The 27,937-nt window shown below is 42.3% G+C and overlaps 1 protein-coding gene across 2 annotated transcripts; it reads left to right on the plus strand.

The window, feature by feature from the left end:
• On the plus strand, nucleotides 1-27,897 carry foxn2a (forkhead box N2a). Of its 2 annotated transcripts, XM_061039523.1 has the most exons (6): nucleotides 4-196; nucleotides 13,416-13,996; nucleotides 19,701-19,825; nucleotides 20,000-20,049; nucleotides 21,087-21,155; nucleotides 23,420-27,897. In XM_061039523.1, the coding sequence occupies exons 2-6, from the start codon at nucleotides 13,430-13,432 to the stop codon at nucleotides 23,842-23,844; spliced, it is 1,236 nt and encodes a 411-aa protein (XP_060895506.1). In that variant the 5' UTR covers nucleotides 4-196; nucleotides 13,416-13,429; the 3' UTR covers nucleotides 23,845-27,897. The 2 variants fall into 2 exon arrangements, with proteins under 2 accessions (XP_060895507.1, XP_060895506.1); XM_061039524.1 differs by lacking the exon at nucleotides 21,087-21,155 and having other exon boundaries at nucleotides 1-196.
• Nucleotides 27,898-27,937: the final 40 nt, after the last annotated feature.

The following is a 27,937-nucleotide window of genomic DNA, read 5'->3' on the forward strand; positions in this document are numbered from 1 at the left end:
TTGTGTGTGTGTGTGTGTGTGTGTGTGTGTGATCCGCGCTTGCTGCTGCTGCTGCTGCCGTGTATGGAGGAAGCAGCTGCTGATCTGATCTCTGACATTGTGTGAGAGACATCTGAATATAAAACTGCGCACAAGACGTGTCGCTTTTTTAAAAATAAAAAACAACACCGGACCGAGGCGACGCCGTTGGATGATTGTGAGTGTTTTCATTTTTATTGTGTTTTTTTGTCTCGGCGTTTGTGCGGTTCGTGTTTCGAACAAGCTAAAAGTAAATGTGGTCAAGTGACTTTGCTTTTAGAGACCAGCATGGCAGATCAAGCGTCAGCATGTGGCCAGCTAGCTCCACGTCAAACGTTTACTTCTCCGTGTTGAAGCTTGACGAGTTAACAGACGGGTATCCATGGAAACGCTCAAAGGCGGCTTACACTTTGATGTGCGAAACCAGAATGGGAAATTAACACGGGGAGTTAAAAATGTTATGCTAACCGCTAGCTGTACCCATCGAGCTAACGCCAGCTCCGACTCACGGTTTGCTTCTGCTTCTTTTGGTTGGGCTAACACTGTCGGTAAACCCTCACAGCTTTTTGTGAATCTCATTAAAACTCACACAACTCTTTCCCGAGCTGTATCAGTGTATAAATAACTTCATAACGAGTCCCGTGTGTCGGGGCTGTGTTGTGCAATAACGTCCAAACGTCATGACGTGTAACTTTGTGTTCCTCATTGTGTTACTGCTGAGTGTGTGTCGAGTCCTCAGTATTTCTCTTCTCAGCCTTTATAGCTTCAGACCTGCTTTTGTTTTCTTTGCTTTCAACACTTTTGAGTTAATCTTTTTTTCACACCTAATGATTGATGTTGTGTCTTTGTTTACGGCGTAGTTTCTCAGGTTGTAGAAGAAGAAGAAAACAGGGGAGACTGGGAACAGATGTGACACCTTTGGGAATTTTTGGACTACAAAAATACAACCTTATTTATATTTATTAAACCTACTTCTTTCTGCTAATTCAAAGCATTTACAGATGCTTACACACATATGTTCACAGTGTTTATTTAAATGTGAAAACTTTGATATTGCTGATCCCATCTTAGGGCTGGGCGATTTGACCTCACGATTAGATTAATTGCACATTTTACCTCGATTACAATTAATGAATTAGTATTTAGTTTTTGTTTTTTGCCCTCATAGTTCACTGATGAGGTCTCTATACTGTAAATATGTTCAACTATTAAAGCTGGGATATGTTTCTAATGAAAGAGTGTCATATCTGAGGAACTATTTTGTGGTTATTTATTGAATATTTCAAACTGAAATTAAAGCATCGCTTGAAATGAAAACGACACATTTTAGTTTTAAAGTAGAAATTAAGTTCTCTGAAACAGTAGACAATAAATAACTTGTATTTCCTGCAAAAGTTTTTTTTTTCCGCAGTGTTTACATTTAACTTCTTTTAGTTCAGTGTCGTCTAAATGTGTCCAAACGACGGACATTGCTTCCATGTTTGATTGGACGTGTAGTCACATGACTCTGCCCTGAAAATAATCAAAATAATCGACATGGGCAAGATTACATCGGTTAGAGGTTCTGAATGTTGGTTTAGATTATTTTTTGATTAATTTCACAGCCCTAACCGAAGCTGAGACCTTTTTCTAACACCGTTTAGTCAATCATGTATTAATTTAATAAATAAAACCCATCCAGCCATGACAGAACAGCATGTGCTAAGAATATACATTGACTTCTGTGTCACTTAAAAGTCAACAAATCAAGGATCGCATCAAAGTCATAGTTTAGATTTACACATACAAAGATTGAGGACAGAAAGGAGACAAATCCGCTCATGACAGAAATACTTTCATGCCCAAGATGTTCTCAATGTATTCAATTAAAGCAGTAGCAGTGTTCAATGTGACTTCTGTCTTCCTGGTGGGAGGAACGTCTAACTGAGCATGTGCAGAACGAGTATCTGTAGCACGTCTCTGATTGGAGGAGTAACACTTTCTTGTAGCTGTCTTCAGTGTCCCTTACATTGCTGCTGCTGCAAATTGAAGACAGAAACAATCTTCTCCTCAAATGTACAAGTGGTGCAACATTTCAATATAGTTTAAAATACTATACCAACGGCACCAGAGGTTAGGCGGCTTCATCGTGTAGCTAAGCACATGATGTAATGGATTATGACAAGATTATCCCAGATATGGAGTGCTCTACAAACAATGCCAGAGTGTTGGAAAAATATCCAGTTTTATACACTTTATACATGTTGTTATTGTGGGTTCAGGCATCTTCCCCTCACAGTCTATTTACCTGCAACCTGTCAGTTTTTGTATTTACCCAACTGGAGAAACCTCATCTAAAATTCATTGTGAGCGCCGAGGTTTATGTGTTTATTTTGTAAAAAGGTTGTGACATTAATGGAGAGAGACGTTTCCTTTCTCTCTTGCCTGTCGGGTTTTTAAAGCTCCGGTGCTGCACAGAAGACAAAGTCAGCAGGAGCTTTAAAAACAGAAGAAGACAAAAAGAAAAAAGAAAAGAAGCAGATGTTGTCAATCTGCCATTACAGTGTAGACACAACCTCCATGGTCGTTGTAGGTCAAACCATCTGTTGTTTGTAGTAGTAGCATGTTAGCATGTACCCTCTCCGGGTCCTGTTTGTGAGTACAGGAGCCTCTGAAGGGTAACTACCTCTGCCTCCCAGAAATAGACGAGGGTCTGCTAAGTTGACTGACATTCATTACTATAAATAAGCCTCGTGGAAACCCAGTGATGCAAGTATCATTGCTGATGAAAAACTGGCTTTAATAAGCACATGGATTTAAAAGATTGTCAGTGAACAGAATTATCTTTAGTGGAGGAGGAGCATCATGAGGTTATTTAAATAGCTGGAACATACCTCTACATCATTGTACTTAGAATAGCAGCGCTCGACATTACAACTGGCCCCGGACACCCATGATGACTTCAGGCCAGCTGATTGCACGGCCTTAAAAATAAAAAACAGTGGGGCTCCAGTGGACTAGTGTCTAGTTCGTGCACCCCATATGAAACCTCTGCACCTTTAAGAAAAAGCTAAAGACCCAGCTCTTTCATGAATACCTACTAACTTAATGATGATGGTCTCCATATTATTGATGATGATGATGGTAATGACGATGGTTTTTGTTTGATAACGACGACTTATAAGATGGTTTCTATACTGATTAGAGCTCTCAAGAACTGCCCTCAATGTTGTGCTTTGCCTCTGGTCACTTCCTGTCAGCACCTGTGTGTCCAATCAGACTCAAAGCTGATCGTTTGCTCTTACTGACATTGTTCCCTTGCTTGTGTTGTACTTACTCTCTGATGTACGTTGCTTTGGATAAAGGCGTCTGCTAAGTGAATTGTAGAATTGTAGGGTCCAAATCCAACATGGCTCCTTTGCTGCATGACGTTCCCCACTCGCTCTCTTCCTGATTTCTGACTCCACCGTCCTGTCTCTCCAATTAAGGAATAAAAAGCCTGAAAATAAATCTTCAAAAATAATTAAAATAGTAATATACAGTAACACATAAATCATATTTTCACATCGTTTACCTTTTTGATTCAGGTATTTCAGAAGTGATTTTTGTGATATCATCTCGTGTGTCGCATTTGAAAGGCAGCCGCAGCATTGTAACACTATATGTGAGTTTCAAAATGAGCGGTCAACATTAAAGAAAATCATTGGAAGTGTCCAGAGAGAGTTTGCTGGAACACGATGCCGCTAAAAATTGAGTCCCTTGCCTAATCTGCCGATCATTGCAGAGACTTGCGGACAAGTTAAGATGAATTAGAACATTTTTTAAATTGCTTTTGAATCAGATCAGTTCATGTCCTTCATTTCTGGAGTAAATCGGTGCTTGCAGTGGTGGGGGTCGGATCTGGAAAAGGCAAATGTAGCTTAATGTCAACCCCTGGCATTGGATAGCATTACACTGAGGTTTCAGGTTCTTTTGGACGTCAATAAGAGGTGAAATGCTGATGAAACCTGAGGCCGCCTGTCACCGTCTTTGTGATTATTCTGGTCTCTCTTTTTGTAGGTCAGCTTACAGAGCAAAATGTTTGGAAACTTAAAACCAAAAATTTACAACCAGTTGACATGACCACATGATTACATGAGTCATAGTACGGTTTGTTGTTTTAGTCATATAATGCTGACTGTAAAAAACCTGCAGCGTTGGCCCGACTTCTTTTATTATCTAAGATCAAAGTCTAGACATTTCTGTGAAGCAGTTATTCCTGACGGTCACATACTTCAATGTATTGTTCCATTTCTATATGAATCCACTATACAGCAGCGCTATCAAATAGATCTCAAGGTGCAGTCTTGAAATCTGGAGAATGTCACATCTTTTTTTATTTTTTTTTTATTTATTTTTTTTTTTTTACAACACTTTGGTGTCACTTTTCTGAGAGCATGCGTTATTATTTTGACAATAGAAGGAAGGTATTTCTCTGAGGAAGTATGATGACAATGAAGCAGGTGACAAAAGAGATCACCATTGTACTTTTTTAACCCAATGAGGCTCAGTCTACAAAAGACACTGAACAGACTTTAACCATTTAAAAGGAAAATGACTTGATGTGGGATTGTTATCTTGAAGCTGTGACTCCTTCCTTACTATGTGAGATAGCTCAGAGTCGAGAGGATTCTGCCCTTCAAAATGGAGCTGTTGCCATGTAATCAGTCTTATCAGACAGTGTGTACTCTGACCCAGAGTGAATGAAAGGTTGCGTCCTCTATAAAATCCACCGCGGTGTTCGGGGGGCTAAATGAGCGACTGTGGTTTTAAAATGTTGTTGTCTCCCTTTTTGAATTGCTTAACTGAATTGTTTTTTCTCACGGATTGGCCGGAGCAGAAAAAAAGACTCAAAGTTTTATAACCCGCTGTTCACTGAGAGACCCCTGTAATTACTGAGACGTTTTGTGACTTTGATTTCACAGACTGTACCCGCGCAGTTTGACGCAGCTAGCCATTACCGGTGTAATGGAGGAGGGTTGAATAATTCGATGACTGGCAGAATGAGGAAGTTGACAGTTTTTGGGTTCACTTGAAAGCGACTGTTGTTGCCATTTTTGTGCTGTGGTTGTGCTCGCTTGCCGTGTTTTCACACATGCAAAGTGGAAAATGACTAAAAATAAAATTGAGTTTTAAGGATATGAAAGTACTCGATATGATATCATATCGTTCCCCTTCTGCCTCCCACGGTGAACTCACAGCTTGACCTATCTGGCTTGTGGAGTTTGTGGTTGTTGGGTGATTGAAACGGCACATGTTGCATCACCTGCTCATGCCCCCCCCCCCCCCCCGTGTGTGTTTGTTTGTGAAGGAGGGGTTTCCCCGAGAGCGTGTCGGCTTCTGCTGTCTCGGGTCGGTGTCATTCTGCTAATCAAACAAGAGGTGGGAGCTCTGAGTTTGAGAAGTTAATGCCTGCCGAGAGTTTACACACACACACGTGTTGCCTCCTTTTTCTTAAGTTTGTCTGGTCATCATCAACTCGCTTTTTGTTGGTTCGGTTTTTACAGACTCTATGTAGCATCTCTTACAGAGGTGAACCCTGTTGTTTATGTCCTGATCTAAAACTCAGCATGATGATATTTAGGTCAGGAAATCTAAAAATAACAGTTGAAAGTTTCGGCCACATTTCTTTATAATCTGTGATTATACAGAAGCTGCATCCCCCTCTCTTCCCTGTTTACTGTTTCAATTGGTCACTCTGGTTAGGCCCTGACTCTATAAAAAGCACCCCCCCCACACACACACACACACTCTCTGTCACCTCCCTGCCCCTCTTTAACCCTTAACTGTCCCCGTGCCTGTCTCGTTTATGTGGAGTGGGACTCGAGATGCAGCTCATTAGGTCCCGCCTCCTTGAAGGCACCACTGATGTAACAGTTTCCTCGATCGAGAGAAAAGGAAGAGGGCCGACGGCTGTGTCCCGTGTCACAATGGCTCTTTGTCTCGTTAACCCCTGGCTGAATTAACGGGACTTACTTAATTGATGGTAGTTATGACAACAAGGACTCGGGGCTGACCCGCTTGAGTGCAAACGATGAGGATCCTTTCTCGATGTGAGCTCTGCACGTTGCAACAGAACTTTAACACTTTGTGTGATAGTTAGAAGAAAGATGGTAAAGTCTTAGTGAGGTGTTTTGGTCAAACTGAAATAAAAACATAAAGATGATACCTCAAACTCTCTTATTTTTATGATTTTGGTTTCTCATGAGCATGTCATGCAACAAGTGAGTTGCAATAATGAGTTGATTATTCCAACTCATTTTATGAATCCACTGTAGAGTTAAATAGGTAAATATACCTTAAGTACTTTTGTAGCATCGCACAGTAGAACTTTTTTTCATCCTTACAGTTGGTACAAATGGGTGTACGCAACAATAAAGGATTGATTTCAGGGAGAAAAATGTTTCCTGATAGTGAATAACAGTTCTCTGCTAGCGAAGGAGTTGGTGTTTCCCCATTACTCATTCAAAGTTTGGATGATTAAAACCAGTAAACCCAATAAAGCAGTAAAGATCATTGGCAGGAGGCTGCGAGCTGAGCTGTTGCTAACACTAGTTAGCTCGTTTTAAAGGAAGAGATCCAGTTCTGAGCTCGGCCGTATGTCAGTTTATCAATAATATCTCACTAATACAGGGTTAATAATTCAGCTGTTAACCATGGTGATAATAATGTAACTTTCTATTAAAGTACTGGTGTTGGAGGGAACTGATGTCAGGTTTATTACTCAAACTTGATAAGAGGCAAAATACTCTATTTTGATAGAGCCTTGTTTTTCAGAACATGAAGATGAAGTGAAGCGAGTGGAAGGAAAATAATAAAGACCGTAATGTAAGAAGCACATAGCCAGGCTTTTAGTGGTGATGGACGCACGCTTCAGAGAACTGAATTTATAGATTAAAGCTTTTAACGACACAGTCATCTTTTGTTTTTGCAGCCTTTTTTGTTGTTGTTGATTTACACACCTCAGAATCTTGTGTAAATATGTTTTCAAGCCTCCAAAGCCAAGGCCTCATGCTCTTTTCTTTTCTCTTTATGAGAGTTCTGTTTATCCTCTATTTATTTCACATTGAAAACCTTTTACAGATTATTTTTAAGAGTTTGCTCTGACTCAGAAATGAAGGCTTTTGTCTCTTGATTTTCCTGCAGAGCCTTACAGCGAGGGGTGAGTTTCCTTGTGCACAAAATTTCATTTGCAAACACTTGTAGTATTTACATGGAAGGTAATCTCACCCAGCGCACATTCCTGGAAGGGTTTATGTTGAAACTTCAGCTGAACTGTTAAAGGGACATTTATTGTTCCTTTTAAAAGTACAAAATGAGAATACATGTTTCATTGTTTATTACACGGCTCTGGAACACTGCTCTGCTTTCTTAGTGCTGTTTTTGGTAAGTGTATGAAGTTGTTGTTGTGTACGTTGTTTGTACACTGAACTCTAAGCCACATGACCCAAGAGATAAGGTTTCACTGTTGGCTGAGGGTGAGCCTGCCCTCGTAGTTCACTCGTGTGTGTGTTTTGAGTTTAAAATCACTGTGAGAAGTTAATGCCTCGATGAACATCACAATCATTATTATCCATCGTCTTGTTTGCTCATTTTGTCCCCGGACTGTTTGGTGATTGCATCAGTCAATTCATTAGATTTTGCTCGGTTGTTTGTCAGCAGTCTGTAAGCTACGCGCCGCTGGAATTCATAGATTGCCAAAGTAAACGCTGCTGCTCCCAATAATCGCTACCTCCCCGGCCCCCCTCGCTGCTCAGAGTCCACTGTTTTGGCGTGGAGCAGGGGCCGAACTGTCTCTGTGTGAAGTCTGAAATTGTTTTCTGAAAATGAACTTCCTCAACAGGCAGGAGGTGTTTCCTTTCCCCTCCCCAGTCCTCGGTGTGAAAAACTGTGAGGTGAATACTGAACGCTGCAGAAACATGACTAGAGCAAAAAAAAACAACTGCTCCTTTGTGCGAGCCCAGTGCGGGGCCAATCGTAACACTTTCACAAGCTTTCTCATTTCTTTTTTTAACCTCGTTTAGTGGATTTGTTTTGATCCATTCAGAAGTTCTATTTAAAATGAACCATTTTATCGATAGCCTGATTAGCCTCGGGTGCTTTATTTAGCATGACATAATTCTCCTCTCACATAAACTAGAGGACAGCTAGTTGGCTACCTCGCTCTGGACAACCCTCTCTCTCTCTCTCTCTCTCTCTCTCTCCCCACTCTAACTCACTCCCCCTTTGTCTCATTCACATTTTCAGAGCTCCAGCCAGACTGGGTAGTCACCTAAATATCAGTTAGGGTTTCAAATAACAGCCTTTGCCATGGGGCTTTGCGACACACCTTTGTGTATCTGTTACAGACGTGTAACTGGTTTGTGTCAACTGGTTTATTTTGTGTGAAAAGGGTGTGGCTACTGAAGGCAGTTGCATCTAAATGTCTTATGTTTATAGTAAAAAATAGAACCTGTTATTTATTTTATACTTGTATCTGTTGCCAGAAAGATATGCTTTGTGCTGCATGGAAAAGGCTGTCATAAAGGACGCCTTAATGTCACTCAGTAATTATTGCCATGACATCCAGGTTGGCTTTGGAACCTCCCCGCTGCTCTTTGTCAGACAGGTTTGTGGAGAACAGCGGCAGACTGCTGGCCTCAGCATTTTCCGCCTGTATTGATCTCCCCACATTAGCTCTCTCTTCATGCACAGACATGAGCACAATTGCTTCCCCTTACAACGTTGGCTGCCGTGGCAACTGAGTCCTGATCGTGGGATTTCGCTTTCCAGAGAACATCTCAAACCTCTTCATTTTTAGCGATGCTATCGTCTCCTTTACATTCCCCCCCGTACATATTTGACACATCAATGGCTTGATTTGCCACTTACAGCCATCTCCATATGTCTTTGTGTATTTTTTTGAATAGGCTAAGTGCTTAACAGGATAAAAGAGCAGTTTGAAAAAAAAAGGGGGGGGGGGGGGATATGTGGCTTGGCACCTGCTGTTAGTGGCTGCCTGTTTGCACATGAATATGATGAGGCTGGGCGGTGTGCGAGGCTATTTTAACTTGCAGATGAGCCACCAGGTCAGCACCGTCGCAGCTTTGGTGTATTTTCAAGGATGAGCTTGCAGTCAACAGGCCAGCGCGGCTTATTAGCTCCCTCTCCCCCTCGCCACTCTTTTGCACACGAGTGTCCCATTATTCACTGCATTCCCAGCCGCCTCTCTTTGATGCCTTTTTCATAAGAGCAATGATAACTGCGATCATTGCAACACCAGTGGTAATTGACCAGCTGCAGTCACTGTAAAACACTTCCTGTGTTTGGCTGCGGCTCTCCCTCTCTCTCGGTCGTCCACCCCGCCTCCGTTGATATTCAAATTGGCGGTCCTCTGGAGGAGCTTCTCAAACGAGGGTAAGCACTCTCTGACAACCCAAGGGCCCAGCTGAGAGGTCAGGGCTGTGGAGACGGACGGAGGTGAAGCTCTCTTGTGCTTTAAGGTTAATCAGAGTCCTGACACTTTACCCAGCCTGGACTTCTTCTTCTCATCGCTCCGCCCTTAAGACTGAATAAAGATTACAGCCTGGGCATTTATGGCCCGTGGAAGAAGAAGAAAAGAGAACCTTATGGAGTGTTTACAGCCGACCCCTGGGTCCATAAAACACTTTGGCCACACCTGTAATCAAACAAAGACCAAATTCAGCCACAAGGCCTTTTTTTTGCCACACCTGTGTTGGCTTGTGGTTTAGTGTGTGACCTAAATGTTTGTCATCCACATCTGTTAGGTAACACAGTCATTGATGTAGACTTGACTTAAACTCACAGCTAACAGCATGAAATGAGACATCCAGGGATCCTTGTCAAATAGCGTTCTCAATCCTGTCTTGGTTCTTTATGAAATCCACACAAATATAAAAAGTGATTTGCCTTTATAAGTCTTTATATGCGATTTTTTGATCCAGCAGATGTCGCCCTTGAGCACCAGCATCAATCAATCAATTTTTATTTGTATAGCGTCAACTCATAACAATTGTTATCTCGAGACACTTTACAAGAAGCAGGTAAAATACCTTACTCATTACTCATTACCTTACTCACTCAGCATGAAACCAAAACAACTCGCAATGCATTGTTGTGTTAGCATGCTAATGCTAGCGATCTTTATTATGCTCGTATCTTCACACTGCATGTAAAGTTACCTGAAATGAGCGTGATCTAGAAACACAGTTAAGCAGTGAGTACAGTATGGTATTCTTCTTTTCTCTAGTCCCTCAATTAAACAACTTTTATACACAAGGGGAGGAGTCAGCCGGCCGTCCAGGCGATGTAAACAAACTGAAGATATGACTCTGAAAACTCTGAAAACATCACAGACAGTGGGACTCGTGTGTTACACCCATTGTAGACAGTCATGACTCACAGAGTTATTTTCAGAGGATATACTTGATTTCTATTATATTTAAGTGTGAAAAATCACATATAAAGACTTTAAAATGTCAAAAAAACTTTAGAGCATATCGATAGACTTTGGTCGTTTTCACATATGAACTCCTGAAAACTTCTAGAGAATTTCAGGACGACTGCCCCCTGAAATTCTCCTGATCTTTTTGTCCACAAGTGAACCTCACTGAAACGGACGGATGATGGTGCTTTGACGCGACACAAAAAGTAAACAAAACCATTAGAGACAATTTAGAAAGCAAAGAGATACTGCTTTGTCTACAGGGGGCGCTAAGATCGACACAAATAAACGTACTACTTTCTACAAGCTTCCTTTATTAAAAACGATATTCAAGCTGGCAGCATTGTCAAATTATATGTTGTGATTAATACAAATAAAGATAATTATCGGCATAGTTATTGTGTTTATGTCGTTCCCCGTGTCACCAAATCCTTGCCTCAACATTTGATTTGAATTTCCCTCGGGATCAATAAAGTATCTATCTTTCTATCTTGATTTGAAATGCACTGGATGTTCGGCTGGTGCACTCTGCCAAAGTCTTAATTTAGAAATCATTCTTGGAAGTAGAGGAATGATTTTTGTCTTTCAGACCCTGCAGACTATAGTCTGTCTGCATTGCTCCCTTGTCTATTTGTAAATTCATCCAGAGTAGGAGCCTGTCATGTTGAGGGATATCTTTTTGTGTTTTGGTCTCTTGAGCTGAGGTTTTCTTTTAACACAAATGGGCAGTTCTCTCGCCGGCTGACACATCTGATTGCTCTACTTTGCTGAGAGCTGTGATTCATCCTAGACTGAGGATAACTTACATAGCCCACCTCACTGAGTCTCTCTCTCTCTCTCTCTCTCTCTCTCTCTCTGCCTTCCATAAAAGGATTTCCCTATTGTTATGTCCCTTCCTCTGAACACTCATCCTGTCCCTTTGCCTTTGGCCTGGAAAGCTCTGTGACTTCCTCTTTTTTTTTTTAAGTGTTCCAAATCGTAGAAGTATAACGAGTAGACCGATCATTTCAATGACGCTGACATATAAAACGAAGACAATGGAGAGGCAGAATCCAGGACAAAATGTAGCTCACATGACGTCATCTAAAGAGCAGACAGGAAGTGCTTTAAAAGGCTGAATAAATCATGATGGTAGACTTAGAAGTCCCACTATAAAAAAGAGGATCCCTGCTATATGTTTATCCCCCTCGTTGAGAGCTGAGTGGTCATTTTGCAAATGCACTAATGCCTCCTCCCCCCCCCCCCCCATGTCCTCGTTGACAAACTGATTTGTGTGTGTGTGCGTGTGTACACTCCCTCTCCTGTCTCACCCACGGTGCAAACACTCTCGAGGTTGACCCAATTCTTATCTTATCGCAGAAATAAAAAAGATATCCGTCTCTCTCTCTCTCTGTGTTACCTTTTGCTCTCCAACCCCTCCAGAACATCCTGGATCCCCCTTTTTCTGGTCTGGACCATCTTGTGTCCAGCCACGGGGTTTCTACTAAAGTGGTCATCTGTAGCAGGCAGAGACAGCTACTTACTCCTCTGCATCTTTACATGCTGTTTGTGGGATTTCTGCTCTTAATTAAGGGCACGGTGTGTTTGTCATGGTGACGCTCGGGACAAAAGGCTTGTTGTTAGCCGAGCCAAAGAGGGATCTCTGAACTTCATACGTTAGGTTCACATTATGCTGCTGCTTTACAAGATGACATACCAACAATTCCTCCAAAGCTGGAGTATCATTGTCTTATTAATAAGGGTACTTGGCTAAGTACAGGGCTGAAGGCTGTATTACATTTCCTAGTGCTGTTTAATGACCGACGACTTCCAGCTCTGTAGCCTCTTCACACTACTTCATCTGACATGTGACAAATTGAGTCTTGATCCTCGCTGTATGCAGATCAGTCTGTGAGAGCCATCCACTCTGTAAGATGGAGACCCTCCACTCATTCCTGCGGCCGTCTCATGGTTTCACGCTCATTTACACATAACGAGCAGCTGGGCCTCGTCTCAAAACGAGGTGGGCGTCGAGGAGTGGAGCCTTAAGTCGGCGCAGTTTCTTGAGAGGTCCTCCTCCTCGACTCGAGTCAAGAGGAGAGGGACGGCTGAGAGCCTCTTCCTGCGTCCGAGAGGGGGCAGTGAGAGGGCCACAGGGGGAGCAACAGAGGCAAGAGACAGGCACAGCCGCAGGGGGGTGTGGCCCCGGGGGGAAGACTTAAGAAAACAGGGTCAACGCTTGGACGAGCACATCATTCCAATATGTCACATCCAGTTTTGTCATACTGCCAACGTTGTTTAGAAGTCAGTCAAAAACTGTGATTTTCTGTCAAACACTGAAGCAACATAAAACCCAAATGGCAAGTTTGTTTTCTACGATATAGAAACATTGATCTGCAGTCAGATATTCAGAGATGCTTAAAGGCTTAATATGTGATTTTTCACTCTTAAATATAATATAAATCAAGTATATCCTCTGAAAATAACTCTGTGAGTCATGACTGTCTACAATGGGTGTAACACCCGAGTCCCACTGTCTGTGATGTTTTCAGAGTTTTCAGAGTCCTATCTTCACTTTGTTTACATCGCCCGGACGGCCGGCTGACTCCTCCCCTCGTGTATAAAAGTTGTTTAATTGAGGGACTAGAGAAAAGAAGAATAACATACTGTACTCACTGCTTAACTGTGTTTCTAGATCACGCTCATTTCAGGTAAATTTACATGCAGTGTGAAGATACGAGCATAATAAAGATCGCTAGCATTAGCATGCTAACACAACAATGCAGCGCGAGTTGTTTTGGTTTCATGCTGGTGCTCATCTGCTGGATCAAAAAATCAGATATAAAGCCTTTAAAGAGACTCTCTGTTATAAAGTTATTTTCCTTTTTTAAATAATTAAAGCAGATTTCTTACTTTAACACCTGTTTTTCTCTTCTCTCTCTCTCTCTCTCTCCAGACCTCTTTGATTTAATGGGTCCAATCATTGGGATGTCACCAGATAAGAAAACGGAAATTCCGGGTATGCAAGAGGAGCGGACGGGCCTCCGAGGTGTTTGCGGTGTGGGAACGCTGCCCGAGGCGGAGTGCGCGTCCAGTCCGCTGGCGACGAGCGTGGATCGCGCAGGAGGCGCGGAGGATGAGGAACTCACCAACCTCAACTGGCTGCACGAGAACCTGCTTCAGAACTTCACTCTGGGGGGTCCCGAGGCTCAGCCCAGCGGCAGCCCCCTCTTCGACATAGAAGGAGATTACGGGTCGAGCCAGGGCCCGTCTTCCTCCTCGTCGTCATCATCGCCAAACGGCCGAGGCCGGGAGCGGGACTCGATGAAGTCGAAGCCCCCTTTCTCCTTCTCCCTCCTCATCTACATGGCCATCGAGCAGTCTCCCAGCAAATCTCTGCCTGTGAAAGAAATCTACGGCTGGATTCTCGAGCACTTCCCTTATTTCTCCAACGCTCCCACCGGCTGGAAGAACTCGGTTCGTCACAACTTGTCTCTGAACAAATGCTTCCGCAAGGTGGAACGGAGTTTGGGAAAGGTACGTTAACAAGCTCTCTCCTGACTTTCACTTCACACAGATATACAGAAAAGACATTTCTTAACTTTTCCAGTCTTTAGTTGCCCCTGTCCCAGCTTTTTAGAAACATTTTGTTTGCATCAAATTCAATGTGGGCATTATACATTTTTCCAAAAACAATCTCAGTTTAATAGTGTTAGATTTAGTTTTTCATTTTATTATTGTGTCATACATACATCCATATCCCGCATGGGCTTACATGACACCATAAATTAAAAACGTTCCCGGATCAGAGTGCACTAGGTAAGCTATATTCATCTAAGAAACAAAAAGAGAAAACAAGAGGTCAAACTAATCAAACAGAATATTGTGTCTTTTTTTCCAAGCATTTGAAACAAAATGAGCAAGTTTAAACACATCAAACTTAAACAGCCATTCCAGTTTCTGCACATCTGACCGCCCCGATATTTCTGATTTTACTTCATGAAACAATAATTCTCTTAAATCATCATATTTTGTACAATGCAAAACTCCATTTCAACTTCGTCCAACTCACACATCTCACAGAGTCTGTTTTCTACTGGAATATTTTTGAATCGTCTTTGCGCCCTTTTCAAATAAATATGGTCTCTCATTGGTTTTGTAAATTATCACATTCTTTGGGATTGTAAAGTTAAAAATTTAAACAGTTCACTCTTTCTAAAACTGTAACATTGTGTTATTTTTTGATGGTATGATGTTAAACCTTCAAGATGTGGCTCGATTGTTTGGCCAAACGCTGAAGGTGAACATTTTTTATTTTTTTTTGGTGAAGCTGCAGTAAGTCTCATGTGACACTGCTGGCTGTAACACAGTCGCCGAGACCTCTGACTCTGCTGAGATAAAGCTGGAATCCAGTCAAGGTCACCGATATACTCCTCCAGAAGAAAACTGCAAACACAGCGCACTGAGATAGCACTCTATCTCCCAAAGCACCACATAGGCAGAGCAACTGTTTTAACCCAGCAGAGAGAGAGAGTCGCTTATCAAAACCTCAAAGTCTCACTGAGAGTAGGAAGGAGATGTGAACTAAAGGGCACTAAAGAGTTTACAGGAGGAATGTGTGTCACTCATTCACATCAGTCAGTGTCCCGGTGTAGAGAAGAAAATAGAGAAGTTGACCCTCTCATGTGACAAAGAGAAAGACTTTTGAATGCAATGAATGGGAAATAAGTCTTCTTTTTGTCAGGCAATTGTTGATTTACTTCCTAACTGTTATGATGTTCATTCATCAAGCAAACCTTAGTGATGGAAAATGTGCTGACCAGCAGAAATGGTATAAAAAAGAAGGAATACAAAACGACTAAATAAAGCCGGTTTCACTTGTGCACCACTGAAATTTTCTATTTTAATTTGAGGAGGAGGGCCCCTGAAATCGTCCTGATCTGGTTGTTCATACATGCACCTCATAGTGGGAGAATATCCCTGTCAGACGGCGTGGTGGGGGGGATTCCTGATGCAAGACCTGACTTTAAAAGAACGACCTTGAAGTGACAGTCCACTATGCGACTCCATAATGAGAATATTTGTCTTTATATCAATGCTATGTGCAGTTTGACAGAATCACAATATCAACAAAAGAGTGGAGAAGAACATCCTGGAGAACAGGAAACATAACGCAGCAGGTTCATTACAGCACAGAGATGGCATCAGTCTTATGGATGTAGTCTATAGTCGTGCACTGATTGCAGGGAATACACGTCATCACCCCCCTCCCACTCGATCAAGGTGGAATTCTCCTGATTATATCCTGCTGCGCTCTCACATCCGCTCACTCTGACTTCATCTGGAAAAAATACTAAAGGGACCGGCAGGAGAAACTCCGGGTGAAGTCTGTGAAAATACATCCTGTTTACGTTCACACATGAAGCTCAACCCGTGTACTTCAGGAGTTTTGTGTGAGGGTGAATAAAGGCTTAAGCAACACTAAAATTTTAAATATCTTAATAGTTTGCAGCGTTCAATCTGAGTCTGTTATGTTCCTCTTTGAGGTCAGAGGGGGGCGTTTAGGAGTCATGACAGAGCATCAAGACTTTCCAAAAGCACCGATTGTGCGAACATTCAGGCAAAAAACACAAAAGAGAACCAGTAACCAGCTCGTAGTAGGCAGGCACGTCCTATGCTTCTTTGGGGAAAAAAGCTGAGAAAGCGTTTCTTAGGAAGCAGCAGTTTAGTATGAGTAATCAACATTTTAAAAATTATTTTCCAGGAACGCCCAAACTGTGATGTCATCAGGAATTCCCAAAACCACTTACCGGTATTTGTCTTTATCAGTTAGTTTGAAATGATGCTACTGGTAAAATCAAAAAGAATCACCACCTGGCTGTTTTGATACCATGGCAACAAAAATACCAATCCTAGGCCCCGGAAATTGGCTAATTCTCTGTTTTTAAAAACTTTATAGATTGCACAAATTTATTGCCAACATGTCCATACCCAAACATTCAGACAGTGCTCTCTCTCTCTTTCTCTCGCAGCAGCTTTCGGTTACTACATCACTCGTATGCTTGTTTCTGTGCCGCACAAATAAACCTAATTACTGGTTTTGTTTTCCTGGGAAGTTTTAAGCTCATAACAAAACAATCTTTCATGTCCTTTGTGTGAACTTAATCCTGATAGAGTCACCAAACCTCTGTGCCCAGCCTGTCAGGGTGGCGTTTCTTCATATTTGATCGACAGTGGCAACGGCAACGTTTGCAAACAAAGCCAAAACCTGTCATCACAGGTTAATCAAACGTTGCTCAATCCTAGTCGCTCTGTTATGTAACGCAGAGAAACAGAATCCAGTGACATAGCCAAAAAACTGTTTCAATGACGGTCATTACAAAACATCAAAATATGACTTTGATACGACCGTGAAGAATTGATTTTGTGTTTAGTTTCAGTCAAGTTTTAATTGTCAGAGTTTTACAGTGTAGTCACATGATGTCTGTGTGTACAGTCCCTCCTGTGTTAGACTTGTTGAATAATAAGGGTTGAGAATCACACGGTGACTGGCCTACGGTAATGATGACATCATGACACAGCGATTCTGGGATTTACTGATTTACTGTAAGACGTTCTCTTAATGATGCATCATAAAGGAAACATCATGAACTGAAGATTAGAAAACGCCCCTAAAAAGATCAAATTCAGGATGAGTTCATTTATTCTCTGCAACTTGGTGTCAGTTTCTGAGTTTATCACACTTCTTTTCAGCGCTGTCCCACATTATCCCGCTTTCTTCTTCTCTTATCCTCGTCTTCTTCTTCTCTTATCCTGCTTTCTTCTTCTTCTCTTATCCTGCTTTCTTCTTCTCTTATCCTCGTCTTCTTCTTCTCTTATCCTCGTCTTCTTCTTCTCTTATCCCTGTCTTCTTCTTCTTCTCTTATCCTGCTTTCTTCTTCTTCTCTTATCTTGCTTTCTTCTTCTTCTCTTATCCTCGTCTTCTTCTTCTTCTCTTATCCCCGTCTTCTTCTTCTTCTCTTATCCCGCTGACTTCTTCTTATCTTATCCCCGTCTTCTTCTTCTTCTCTTATCTCTGTGTTCTTCTTCTTCTCCTCTTTTCCCATTGTCTTCTTCTTATTCCCGCTGTCAATTTCTTCTTTGGCCAATTAACTTGCGTTCACATCCCCCTCATATTCATGTCCTAACTGTAAACTAATGAGTCATGAGGTAGTGATGAAGGGGACATATGTTAAGAGTGCTGTATATAAAAAAAAAGTATGTTTGGCACCAGCAATTCAATAATTGTGTCAGTTTTTGTTACATTGCCGTATGGATATTTTGTCCATCCTTTAACGTTCGACCTAACTTTCATGTTTCTCGACTAATTAATGGATTTAAACTGTCAAGTCCCTTCATTCATAAACCCAGAAAGTGATGAAATAGGAATAAGGGAGATTAAATAAAACAGAGTGAGGAGCAAGAGGAAGTCATGAGGAAACTTGAGTCAGATTTAAAAGTAGAAAAAAAAGCTTTTTATATGATTTGAAACCGTCAGTGATCATCGTCAGCAGCGGCCATATTGAGCTTCAGTGTGAGTTCATGCTTGTGACCGGCAGAGTCTGTGATGCCAGCGCTGTGCCTGGCTGAGACCTCATATTTTCCCACCGTGGGAGGGGGATGGCGGTTAGCACTCGGCGAGCAGTGACATGGTGAAGGCGCAGGCCGCTCAGCGTGCAGGTGCTCAGCGTGAGCCCTTCGTCTGCTGAGACACCAGCGCCAGTTTCACATGACACTGGCTGGTGGTTTCCGTTGCCATGGAGACATTTCCTTCTTCCTGCATCAGGGCCGGTTGGTAATCTGAGTCAAGGTTATTCTCCTCCCTCCTTTGCTCGCTCGCTCGCTCCCTCGCTCGCTCTCTCTCTATGCTCTCCTCCCAGACTGGGCAAAGCGCTGCCATCAGATAAAGTGACAGTTAACACACTCCTGCACACATCATCACCAACAGACAAATGAATCCTGGAGCAGCTCTGTCTGGAGGACTTATTTCCTCCCTTTGTTGAGGCTGTTAAGGAATTCTTAGTGATGCATATTCTACTTTCCATCTCTTGTGTTTCCTCTGAGAAAGTTTCACTCTCAAGTTTTGCCTTTTGTGCAAATTGAGAAACTGAGCCTGGCTGGATGTGAGTGTAAGCCTCTTGACAAATACGTTTGTGCTTCTTTTCATGTCTGCACAATAAGTAAAATGCCACAAATACTCTAAAGCTCTGAGTTATTTCTTGAAAGCATTCTCATCTTAGAGTTCTTGTTCTGGATCTGCTGTGAGGCTCGCTGTCTTAAAGATGATCACTTTGACATAAAGACTAATCTCTGAATAATAATCGTCTTTACTCACTTTGCAATCAGCCAAATAAACTGATTGTGTCCTCTCATTGAATCTTCACATCTGCTGTTGTTGTTTTTTTCACATGTTGCAGCATACGAGCTCATGAAGAGAGAGACAAAGGGATTGAAAGTTTGCAAACATGAAACTAAACAATGCATTATTTAATGAAGTAAATGTTTTATGAAGCCATGTTTTATTTTGGGGTTGAAATATACTTGAAGTATTCTGGAGGGGAAAAAACAAAATCAACTTAATTCTGTTTACTAGACGTCACTGTGGGGGCTTCTTGAACTTTTTGAATAAAAGTTCTGAACAGAATAAGTTCTGAACAGAATAAGTTCTAAAACAAACAATCCTATTTCACTTCAGCATATCTCTCCTCCCCTTTTGCAGAACATCCCGATCCTCTGCGAGTCCAAATTAGCTTTTTTACACGTGCAAAAAAACTCCTGAAAATGTCATGATGTTTTTAAAAAAAGTTCACTCCCACTTTACCCAGACTTCGGGGGGGGGGCAGAAGCCGATCTGTTAACGCAGCAGTTAAAAAGTCTGGAAATTTCATCATGGGCAAGCGAGGAATTCAATTCTGACATTTATATCACGTCACCACTGTTTCATTGAGACTCTTAACATCTGAAACAAAAACTGTCATAGCGTCAGACTTGTCATCCTTGATATCTTGTAAACATCACGACCTCAGCCTCCTTTTTACCCCATGTCATGCCTCCTGACACCCCCCCGCCCTCCCAGCTGACAGGGAACCCCTCCCACTGTGAGGCTGTCCTGACGTCTTAGAGAACTCTACATGTAAAAACAGCGAGACTTTGTTAATCTGGGTTGTAGACGTTTAATTTTATTCTTTCTCTTTTCTTGCAGGCCAATGGGAAAGGTTCTCTGTGGTGCGTCGACCCCGAGTACCGCCCCAACCTGATCCAAGCTCTAAAGAAGCAGCACTTCCCTGCCGCACATGCCTTCTGCACACCACCCGCCTCCCCACCCAGGTAAACATCCCCCCCGACCCCCGTCTGGGTTACAGCAGATCATGTATTGGCTTCAGTCATTATCCATTGATTTGCGGGGCTTTGTATTTGATGTGTGAGGTCTGTATTCCTGTAACTGAAACTTTTGAAAGGTCACATCTCACTTTGTCTTTGTCCTTTGTTTACCTCCTGCAGTGCCTCCTCACCCCCTCGCCATCTCTTTCTTCAAGGCTGCTCATTCAAAGGTGAGAGCGTTGCAGACTCATCTCAGTGTTTAAAGTTCCAAATGTTCACCGTTAAAGCTGCCTGCACTGCAAGAATCAGAAACAAATCCAACTTGTGCAGTTTTCCACTTTTGTGTTTGTGCAGTATTTTGATTTTGTTGCCTTTTGCACATTTCAGCTCCAGAACATTCAGCATCACTGCGCTTTTATCCTCAACTCTTGGTTTTTAATGTGTATCGCTTTTCAAGTCATTGATGCCCTCGTGTAGACCGTGATGTGGAGAGCTCCCAGTCGAAGTCTCAGCCTCCTCCTCCTCTCCCCTCTCCCCTCCTCTGCCTCTTGGATTTGTAACCTTGACGACAGGCAGAGGTTCTGCCGGTGCAGAGTGTCGAGCACTCAGTCTCACTGTAATCATTAATAATTTAGAGCCCCAGAAGTGAGCTCTGAGGCTCTTAACACACTTCAGGTCTGAAAAGATCGGGATGCACTCTCAGTATCGGTGGCTTGAATTCATCCTCTTGATTGTTTTTGGTTTTGTTGAGCCTTCTATTTATCAAATCAGTCCAGTAGACGCTAGCCCCTTTTCACACTTGAACTGCATGCCCAAAAATGTCCAGGTGGCCTGCATGAGTTTTTCCTCCCGACTTTAGTTTTTTCTGCCAGCCTCAAAGTAAAAATGTCTGCAAGAAGTTGGGGCGTCTTTTGGAACATCCTCCTACAAGTTGTAGGGATGCAAAACCAGAAACAGTTACTGAAGGCTCCACCTCCTAATGCACGCACTACCCAGCCCCCCGCCCTCCCCCAAACTAAACATAAAGTATTTTGAGTTGTGAGAGGGCATCGGCTGCAGATTATCTCGCGCTGTGAGGTGCATGTGTGTGAGTCTTGAATTGTGTACCAAATGTCAGGAGTGCAGGTGTGAAAAGGGCAACTTGTAGTTTAAAATGATCCCATTACAAACACAGTCCTCCCAGTCCTGAAAGAGTTGAGATGCCATAGCTTTCATTGCTTTCACGCGCCGTAGGACTGACCATCATGCATGTTCTCTCCTCTTCCAGAGTCTGACATTGATGCTGCCACTGCCATGATGCTCTTAAACTCTGCCCCCGGGCACCACGTTGACCCATGTAAGAGAATCCACGAGCAGCCATACTGTCACCTGTTCTTCCAAACTGTTTGTCTGATTCCACTCTCACACATATACCACCCTTTCATTGCTTTGTTTCCTCTTTTTCTTTTGTGTGCTTTTCTTTGTGATGTGTACATGTTCTTACAAAGTAAAAAATGTTGGTTCATGCACAGAATCGTAATCAAGAAACGTTGCACCCAATTCTGCCCGTCAAAAATCTTTAAAAGACATTTAAGGATTAGTTTTTAATATTTGGGAAATACTAAAGCCAACAAATGGTTTACCTGGCTGAGGATGAACACCGGAGACTCTGGGGGGGAAAGCTAGAAATGCTTCAACCTGAGGTGACCAAATCCAAGTTGTAGCGCTTCTAATTCTCACTCATTTAAACTGTAAATCGTGCTGGTTAGAAATGCCCAATTCTTTGTGTTTATAAAGGTTGTGTCTCGGACTATTTTAGGCTGCGACCATGTCGTTGGAAAAACCGTCTGATAATCAAGAACTGACGTTACATCCTGTGTATGAGACACACTTTTAGCATGAAAGATATTTTTAAACGAGGCTAAGTCTTAGTTCTGCTTTCCTCGTGTAAACAAAGCCGCTTAGAGCGTCAGTGTTCCCTTCACGCTGTCTGATTTCTGCTTATTTTTAAAAGCAAGTAGAAGGCTGTGTACAGTAATAATAATAATAATAATAATAATAATAATACATTTAATTTGTAATGCACTTTACATTTTTCAAAAAAATCTCAAAGTGCCACAGAAAGAAAAATAGAAAAAAAAAAAGTTAAAGTTATTTTAAACTCTTACTCTGTATCAGTCACATCCTTTTTTAAAAACATCTAGGTCATGTGTTGTCCTGTTCCTGGTAGTTTGAGGGTCAGTGTTCACTTGGGGCGTTTTATGTGCAGGCGGGGACGACCGTCTTAATTTCCGAGAGCTTCTCATCCAATATTTCCTCTGGGATTAATAAAGTTCTATCTTCTGTTATCTAATCCCTGTTTACTGTTGCTAGGTCACCAGAGTTGTGTGCCTTGGTTTTGACCGTTAAAATCTGTTTTAAACTTGCTCTTGATGTTAAATATTATTTCCGTTGATTTAAGGAGATTTTACAAAGAAACCATAAAAACGCTGGAAATGAGTCGTGACCTGGAGCTCTGGACTGTACCCTCGAGTCTAGGTGCATGAAATAAACCGTGCAAGGATCAGGATTAGTTTCTCCTCTGCTATTGACAAACGTGACATCAGAAGTTCTGCCTCTTCTTGGTTTTGATTGATCGGTGAGATAGGAGTGACTTTGACGAGAGCAGGTGTTTCAATATTTTTAACTTTTTTCAACTGAGATTGGAAAAAACCCTCAGACACCAAGGAAAAAAACTCACTGCAAAAAACTTCAAATCCAAGCAATACATTGTATTATAAGAAAGAAGACCTGAAACAAATCTGCCAATAGAGCGAGAAAAAAGTTCTTGTTGAGTGTAAGAACTGATTTAGATACGGGCATCTCATTTTAAGACACTCAACTAGTGTTGTAGTCAAGACCAAGACACACCCGAGACCAGAGTGCTCCAAGACTGAGACAAGACCAAAACATTTAGACCGAGTCAAGATCAAGACCATAAATATCACAGAAAAGTCACTATCTTGTGTGCAGCAGGCATTTAGATCGTAACACCGGGAAGGTTGCAGCAGTAACCAGGAGATAAAAATCAAACTACAAATGAAATGAGACCGAGACAAGACCGAGTAAAAATGCTTTCAACTCCGAGACGAGACGAGACCTTCATAAAGTGATCTCGAGACTGAGACACTCAACAACATTTCGCTTGCTCTAGAGACAGATTTATTTTTAACTCAAGGTGAGAAAGGCAGGACTTCAATGTGGCTTCAAATAAATGTGATTAGATGTTTTTGACAAGAAATGAGACGCGCAGACTTCCATAGAGTTGTGTTTTTTTGCTGTGATAGTTTTGGATAGAAAATTGGCGCTGCGAGTGCAAAAACAAACTCCATCAGTGGACGCCTGCCTCAAAGATAAATCCAAAACACTACTTTCATTGTTTGACTTTCTAGATGTTAAAATCCTTTTCCGAGAGGTTTCTCATGTTTTGTCCTGAACTTGAAACTAACAAAGCTCGCCCCCTTTCCTCAGCTCGTCTGTAACGTTAGTTTAACACGACCATAACATTCACAGTGAAAGCTTTAGTAAGGCTGTTTGCATTTGAATGCGTAATTACTCCCTTTTTTATTTTCTGCTCTGCAGGCAATTCTGAAGGCCCTCTGGACCTGTCCCGGCCCGACTCGGTCCTGGTGAGCAGCGATCCAAAGCAGGACCACAACTACAGCAGCGTGGCACTGCAGCGCTGCTCCTCCCGCTCCTCCTCCTCATCCCTCTCCTCCCTGGACGAAGGGGGCTGCGACCGCCGGCAGTCCCACCGCGCCGGCAGCGAGGGCTTCCACAGCGACGAGGACTCCGACCTCTGGGACGAGAGGGGCGTCCACCAGACGTCTCGCCGCCCGCCCACCATCAAGTGGCCCGTCGGCAAAAGGCCGCGCCGAGAGGCCAAGCCAGAGCTGGACGAGGAGCTGAAGGAGGCGGCGGGCTCGTTGCTGCACCTCGCCGGTATACGCAGCTGCACAGAGAGCTCCAAACGCACTGTCAAGAGCACAAAACTTAACAGGAAATGAAGATTTTTTTTGTTTCATTTTAGCCCCCCCCCCATCAGACTCCCTGTGAACCCTAAGGTCTGACCCCTGATCGTGTGTCCCAGTGTGCCTCCTTCTCCTTATCTGATCGTTCATTGACCATTATGAGCCTTTTTTTCTGTTCGGGATTACCCCTGTCCAACAAAACAAATGGCAATAGTATCGTTCACACAGGAGAACAAAGCCATATAGAGACTTTTGTAACTCGGGGGGTGACTGCCGGGGGGTTCGGTTTTTTTTGGGGAGCTGTGGAGAACCATCAAGAAAAACAAACCTATCCAAAACGACCTGCCTGCTTCTGTCGGATGAGAAGATTGTGATTCAGGAGTTTCCCCTCTGAAAGACAAAGACTGGGGAAAAAAGCTGAAGGTTTTTTTTATAACTCAAAGCGTTGCATGCTTCCTCCTCAAACCTGTATCCTCTTCCAAGTGAATCTATTTATGAAGCGAATGAGTGCATGTTTGTAACAGACGAAATCTAACCTCCTGGTGTTATCGGTTTCTCCTTTTTTTGTGCTAAAGACAAAAAAAAAAAAAAAAATGCCACTGTTTTCTGAAAGGAATTCTTTGCTCTATGAATCCTCTTTTATGAGAGATGCAATAATTAATCCACAACCTTAACTTTATTGACTTGAGTTCACCGTGGGCGTTTTTTTTTTTTCCAGAGTCGAGTATGAAAGTTCAACTTTTACAATTAAGAGAATGAACGGAGCAGTACTACGATCTTGTTATGCCACAGACGAGCTCGGGGCTCTATTTCAGGATTAGCAAGATGTTGAAATAGTATTCCTCTGCCACTGCCAAATTCAGTTGCAAAGTTAGCTGAACTACTTCTCTTCGGTTAACGCGCGGCCATCGGAATGAAAGCTTGTTTTTATTTTTTCGCTCATCCATCAGTGTGTGTTTTTTGACATTTTCTGTGCAGACGCCAGGACATATAGTCACATGTTTGTCCACAACCTATGCAAAGTGAACATCTGGCACGTGTTGCCAGATGTTCACCGTGTGCTCATAGGTTCTCCTCCATAGCTTTTATTTTATTTTAGCGTGTGTGTGTGTGTGTGTGTGTATCATAGTGCATGTCAGCTTCAGCCTGAACGTGAAATAACAGTGGTCAAAAGTTACCACCTCTTCACTCTCCTTCATTTGGATTTACAGATTGTGTTTTTTTTTTTTCTTCTTCTTTTTTTTAACCATGTAGTTTAGAAAATCACAACATGGCTCATTTTTCTGTGGCCAACTTAATTCCCACCTTGAGAACCAGCGTGTCTGCTTTCAGTTAACATAAACGAGAGATGTCGGGGCGTTAAAGGGGAAAATAAAAAGAACAGGAACTCCGTGAGCGCGCTCCACAGACTGTATAAAGAATGGACGACGTGTTCCCGCCTCCCCCTGCTGAACAGAAATGAAGCCAAAATACCCCCCGATATGGGCGCTGACAGTTTGAAGCAGACGCTCACTGTTAATGAAAGATCTGACTTCCTGTGATCGCGTTCATTACTGTCAAACACAACGCCGCGGGAGCCGCATTCAACGACAGAGCTGTCATCGCGTTTTATACTTTTTTATAGCATCGAATAACTAATTATAAATAAACTTCTCAGAAGAAGATGATTGAAAACAAATCAGTGTGATAATAACTAACTTTCTTTCTAGACCCAAACTGGGTTTGAGAAAAATGTGTTTTTGTTTGACCTGTGTCTCCTCCGAGGTGGAGGTTTATGACCTGTACTGCAGCCAGCCAGTAGGGGGAGCGCTAAATGTTTTGGCTTCACCTTAGGGGAGGGATTGAGCTGTCCATTCTTTATACGCTCTTTGGTGCAGAGGTCGAAAGCCTGATTTATAGTCTTTAGGTTAGCACTGCTGCACTGCCTTGTAGTCACAGAAAAGCCTGACATGCTCTCTCCTCAAAAAAGTAACTACGCGTCCAAACGACCCCAACCGCCAGCCCTGATTGGACCACTGGGTTGCATCGTATTTCCTGCATTAACAACCTTTCCAGGTGTCACTACCGTTTTTCAAAATTCTGCCAAAGTAAGAGCGCTACAAACCAGTATGATCATCTGCTGCACATTATGTGCCAGCTCCAAAACAATATAGAATATGCTCACTTTCAGTTGCCATGGTTTCCTGTAGACAAACAAGCAGAGCGTGTGGGGGAACCGAAAACTGCCAATATGTCTAGAATAGAAATCAGGCTGCAGAGTATTGCAGAGCTATGCAGGCCAAATGCACAGATGTGTATTAATACAGCGCGTCGACGCAGAAGTATAAATCAGGCTCAACAGGTGAGAAGTTGACGACCTTCTGCTGCTCTCATGTTGTGCCCTCAGTTCAGTCTTGCAGGCTTCTAGCGTTTCCCTCATTGCCCTTCCTCTTAGAACAAAAATAAGGAAGTGCACGCTCTCTTCTCAGGCGGTAAAGCGCAGTGTTTATTGTCAGTTGATTGCATGCAGCTCGCTGACGGGAAGTTGTGTAAAAATGCCACAGTCAGTTTCTTTTTTTTTTAATTTGGGTTTTTAAACAGTTTGCACACTTGCAGTGCACAACACAAGGTAGCATGGAAGCACACACACACACACAAGATTTTTTTTCCCACAGTACTTGACCACATGGTGTCACTGACAATGTTAGTATAGCATGCATGGTGGGTGCCAAATGTTTCCTCGTGCCACTGATGTTAGACTGCAAAGGGGGGGCCGTGCTCTCTTTTATTCCCCCTGCTGCCACGATGTCCTTTTTTCTGAGTTAGAGTAACGATGCCCTACTTCTCTGATTCATCCGAGCAGGAAATGAGCAGGAGAGGACTCTGGTCAAGCGCAGTGACTTAACCAATCTTTTTTTTTTTTTTTGATTTATTTTTGTCGCTTTAGAGTGGGAACTGCTCTCAGAACAGAGAGAATAAGCTGCAGTTCTCCAAAAGTTCGACTTGCATACACTGGTCTTGTTTAGCTGTGAAGAAAAAAAAAAGACAACAGAACAAAATAATTGTTCATTAATCATCATTATTTATGACTTTAATTTATGGGATTATTGAATGCATACTCTTATCAAACACTGGTCGTTTGAAACGGGCTAGGCACATAGATTTTTCTCCTTCTGTGAACTCCTTTAAATGCGTTTTTCTTTTTCCTCGTTTTATTTGACAGCAATACGCCTTTTTTTTGTTCCTTTCACTATGTCATAGTGATGAAGTATTTTTTTGCCAATGTTTTTAATTTTAGAGCGGGTGTTTTTATTTTCACTTTAACCATGACTGCCAGGTTTTGTTGATGTTTTGTTTTGCTTTGTGTTGGTCCTGATAGAGGACTCTTTATTAACACTGATCCTGAAAATCTGTCGTTTGCCAAATTTGAACGTACAGCTGGGGGGGAAGAAATCTGAAGCGAACTCACTCCCCCCACGTACCCTAGAGGTTATTTAAAGACGATTGAATCTTTTTTTTTTTTTATATTTGTCTCATGTTCATGTTTAGACTTAAGTAGTCACAAACTGAAGCTCTCATCACAGATTAGAAATCTAAAGAAACGAATACTGCCATCGTAACTCATGCTTCCAGGGTATTGTTACGGGACGTTGAAACGAGTCGTCCCGTCTTGAGTGTCTGGGACAACTGCAGAGAAATTATGGAGAGGCTTGTAGGGGAAGAATCTCGCTCGCTCTTTCTGTAGCACTTGCAAAAAAACAAACAAATGTAATGTCGGTCTGGAAGTGGACGAGCGGCCGACTCAAACCCCCCCATCCGCTTTACTGCTCATCGGCTGTTATTGATTATTGGTTATGTGAGTCTCAAACTTCTGTTGCAGTTCCTTTTTTTTTAGGGGGTATGATGATCATTTTGTTGACGAAGCTGCCAACCCAGTATCAGTTTGTGTCAGTTGTCTGCCAACGTCTATCGGGGGCCGACACACCTTTTTTGGTTTTTGTATGCTAACCTCTGTTGATAAAATGTTTATAAGATTTATTTTCGCCAAAGATATGCAATTGCATTATATATGGTATTACAAAATATTAATAAAAACCTGTTCTTGTTAAACCCTGTGAGCATCTTCTTCTTCTTCTGACGTCGACAACAA

The sequence above is a fragment of the Labrus mixtus genome, chromosome 6 (genome assembly GCF_963584025.1).
Source record: "Labrus mixtus chromosome 6, fLabMix1.1, whole genome shotgun sequence".
Lineage (NCBI taxonomy): Eukaryota > Metazoa > Chordata > Actinopteri > Labriformes > Labridae > Labrus > Labrus mixtus.

Coding starts and splice junctions, on each gene's coding strand:
- foxn2a (XM_061039523.1), top strand. CDS start 13,430: ATGGGTCCAATCATTGGGATGTCACCAGATAAGAAAACGGAAATTCCG. Junction 19,826..19,999: donor CCACCCGCCTCCCCACCCAG/GTAAACATCCCC, acceptor TACCTCCTGCAG/TGCCTCCTCACCCCCTCGCC. Junction 21,156..23,419: donor CGGGCACCACGTTGACCCAT/GTAAGAGAATCC, acceptor TCTGCTCTGCAG/GCAATTCTGAAGGCCCTCTG.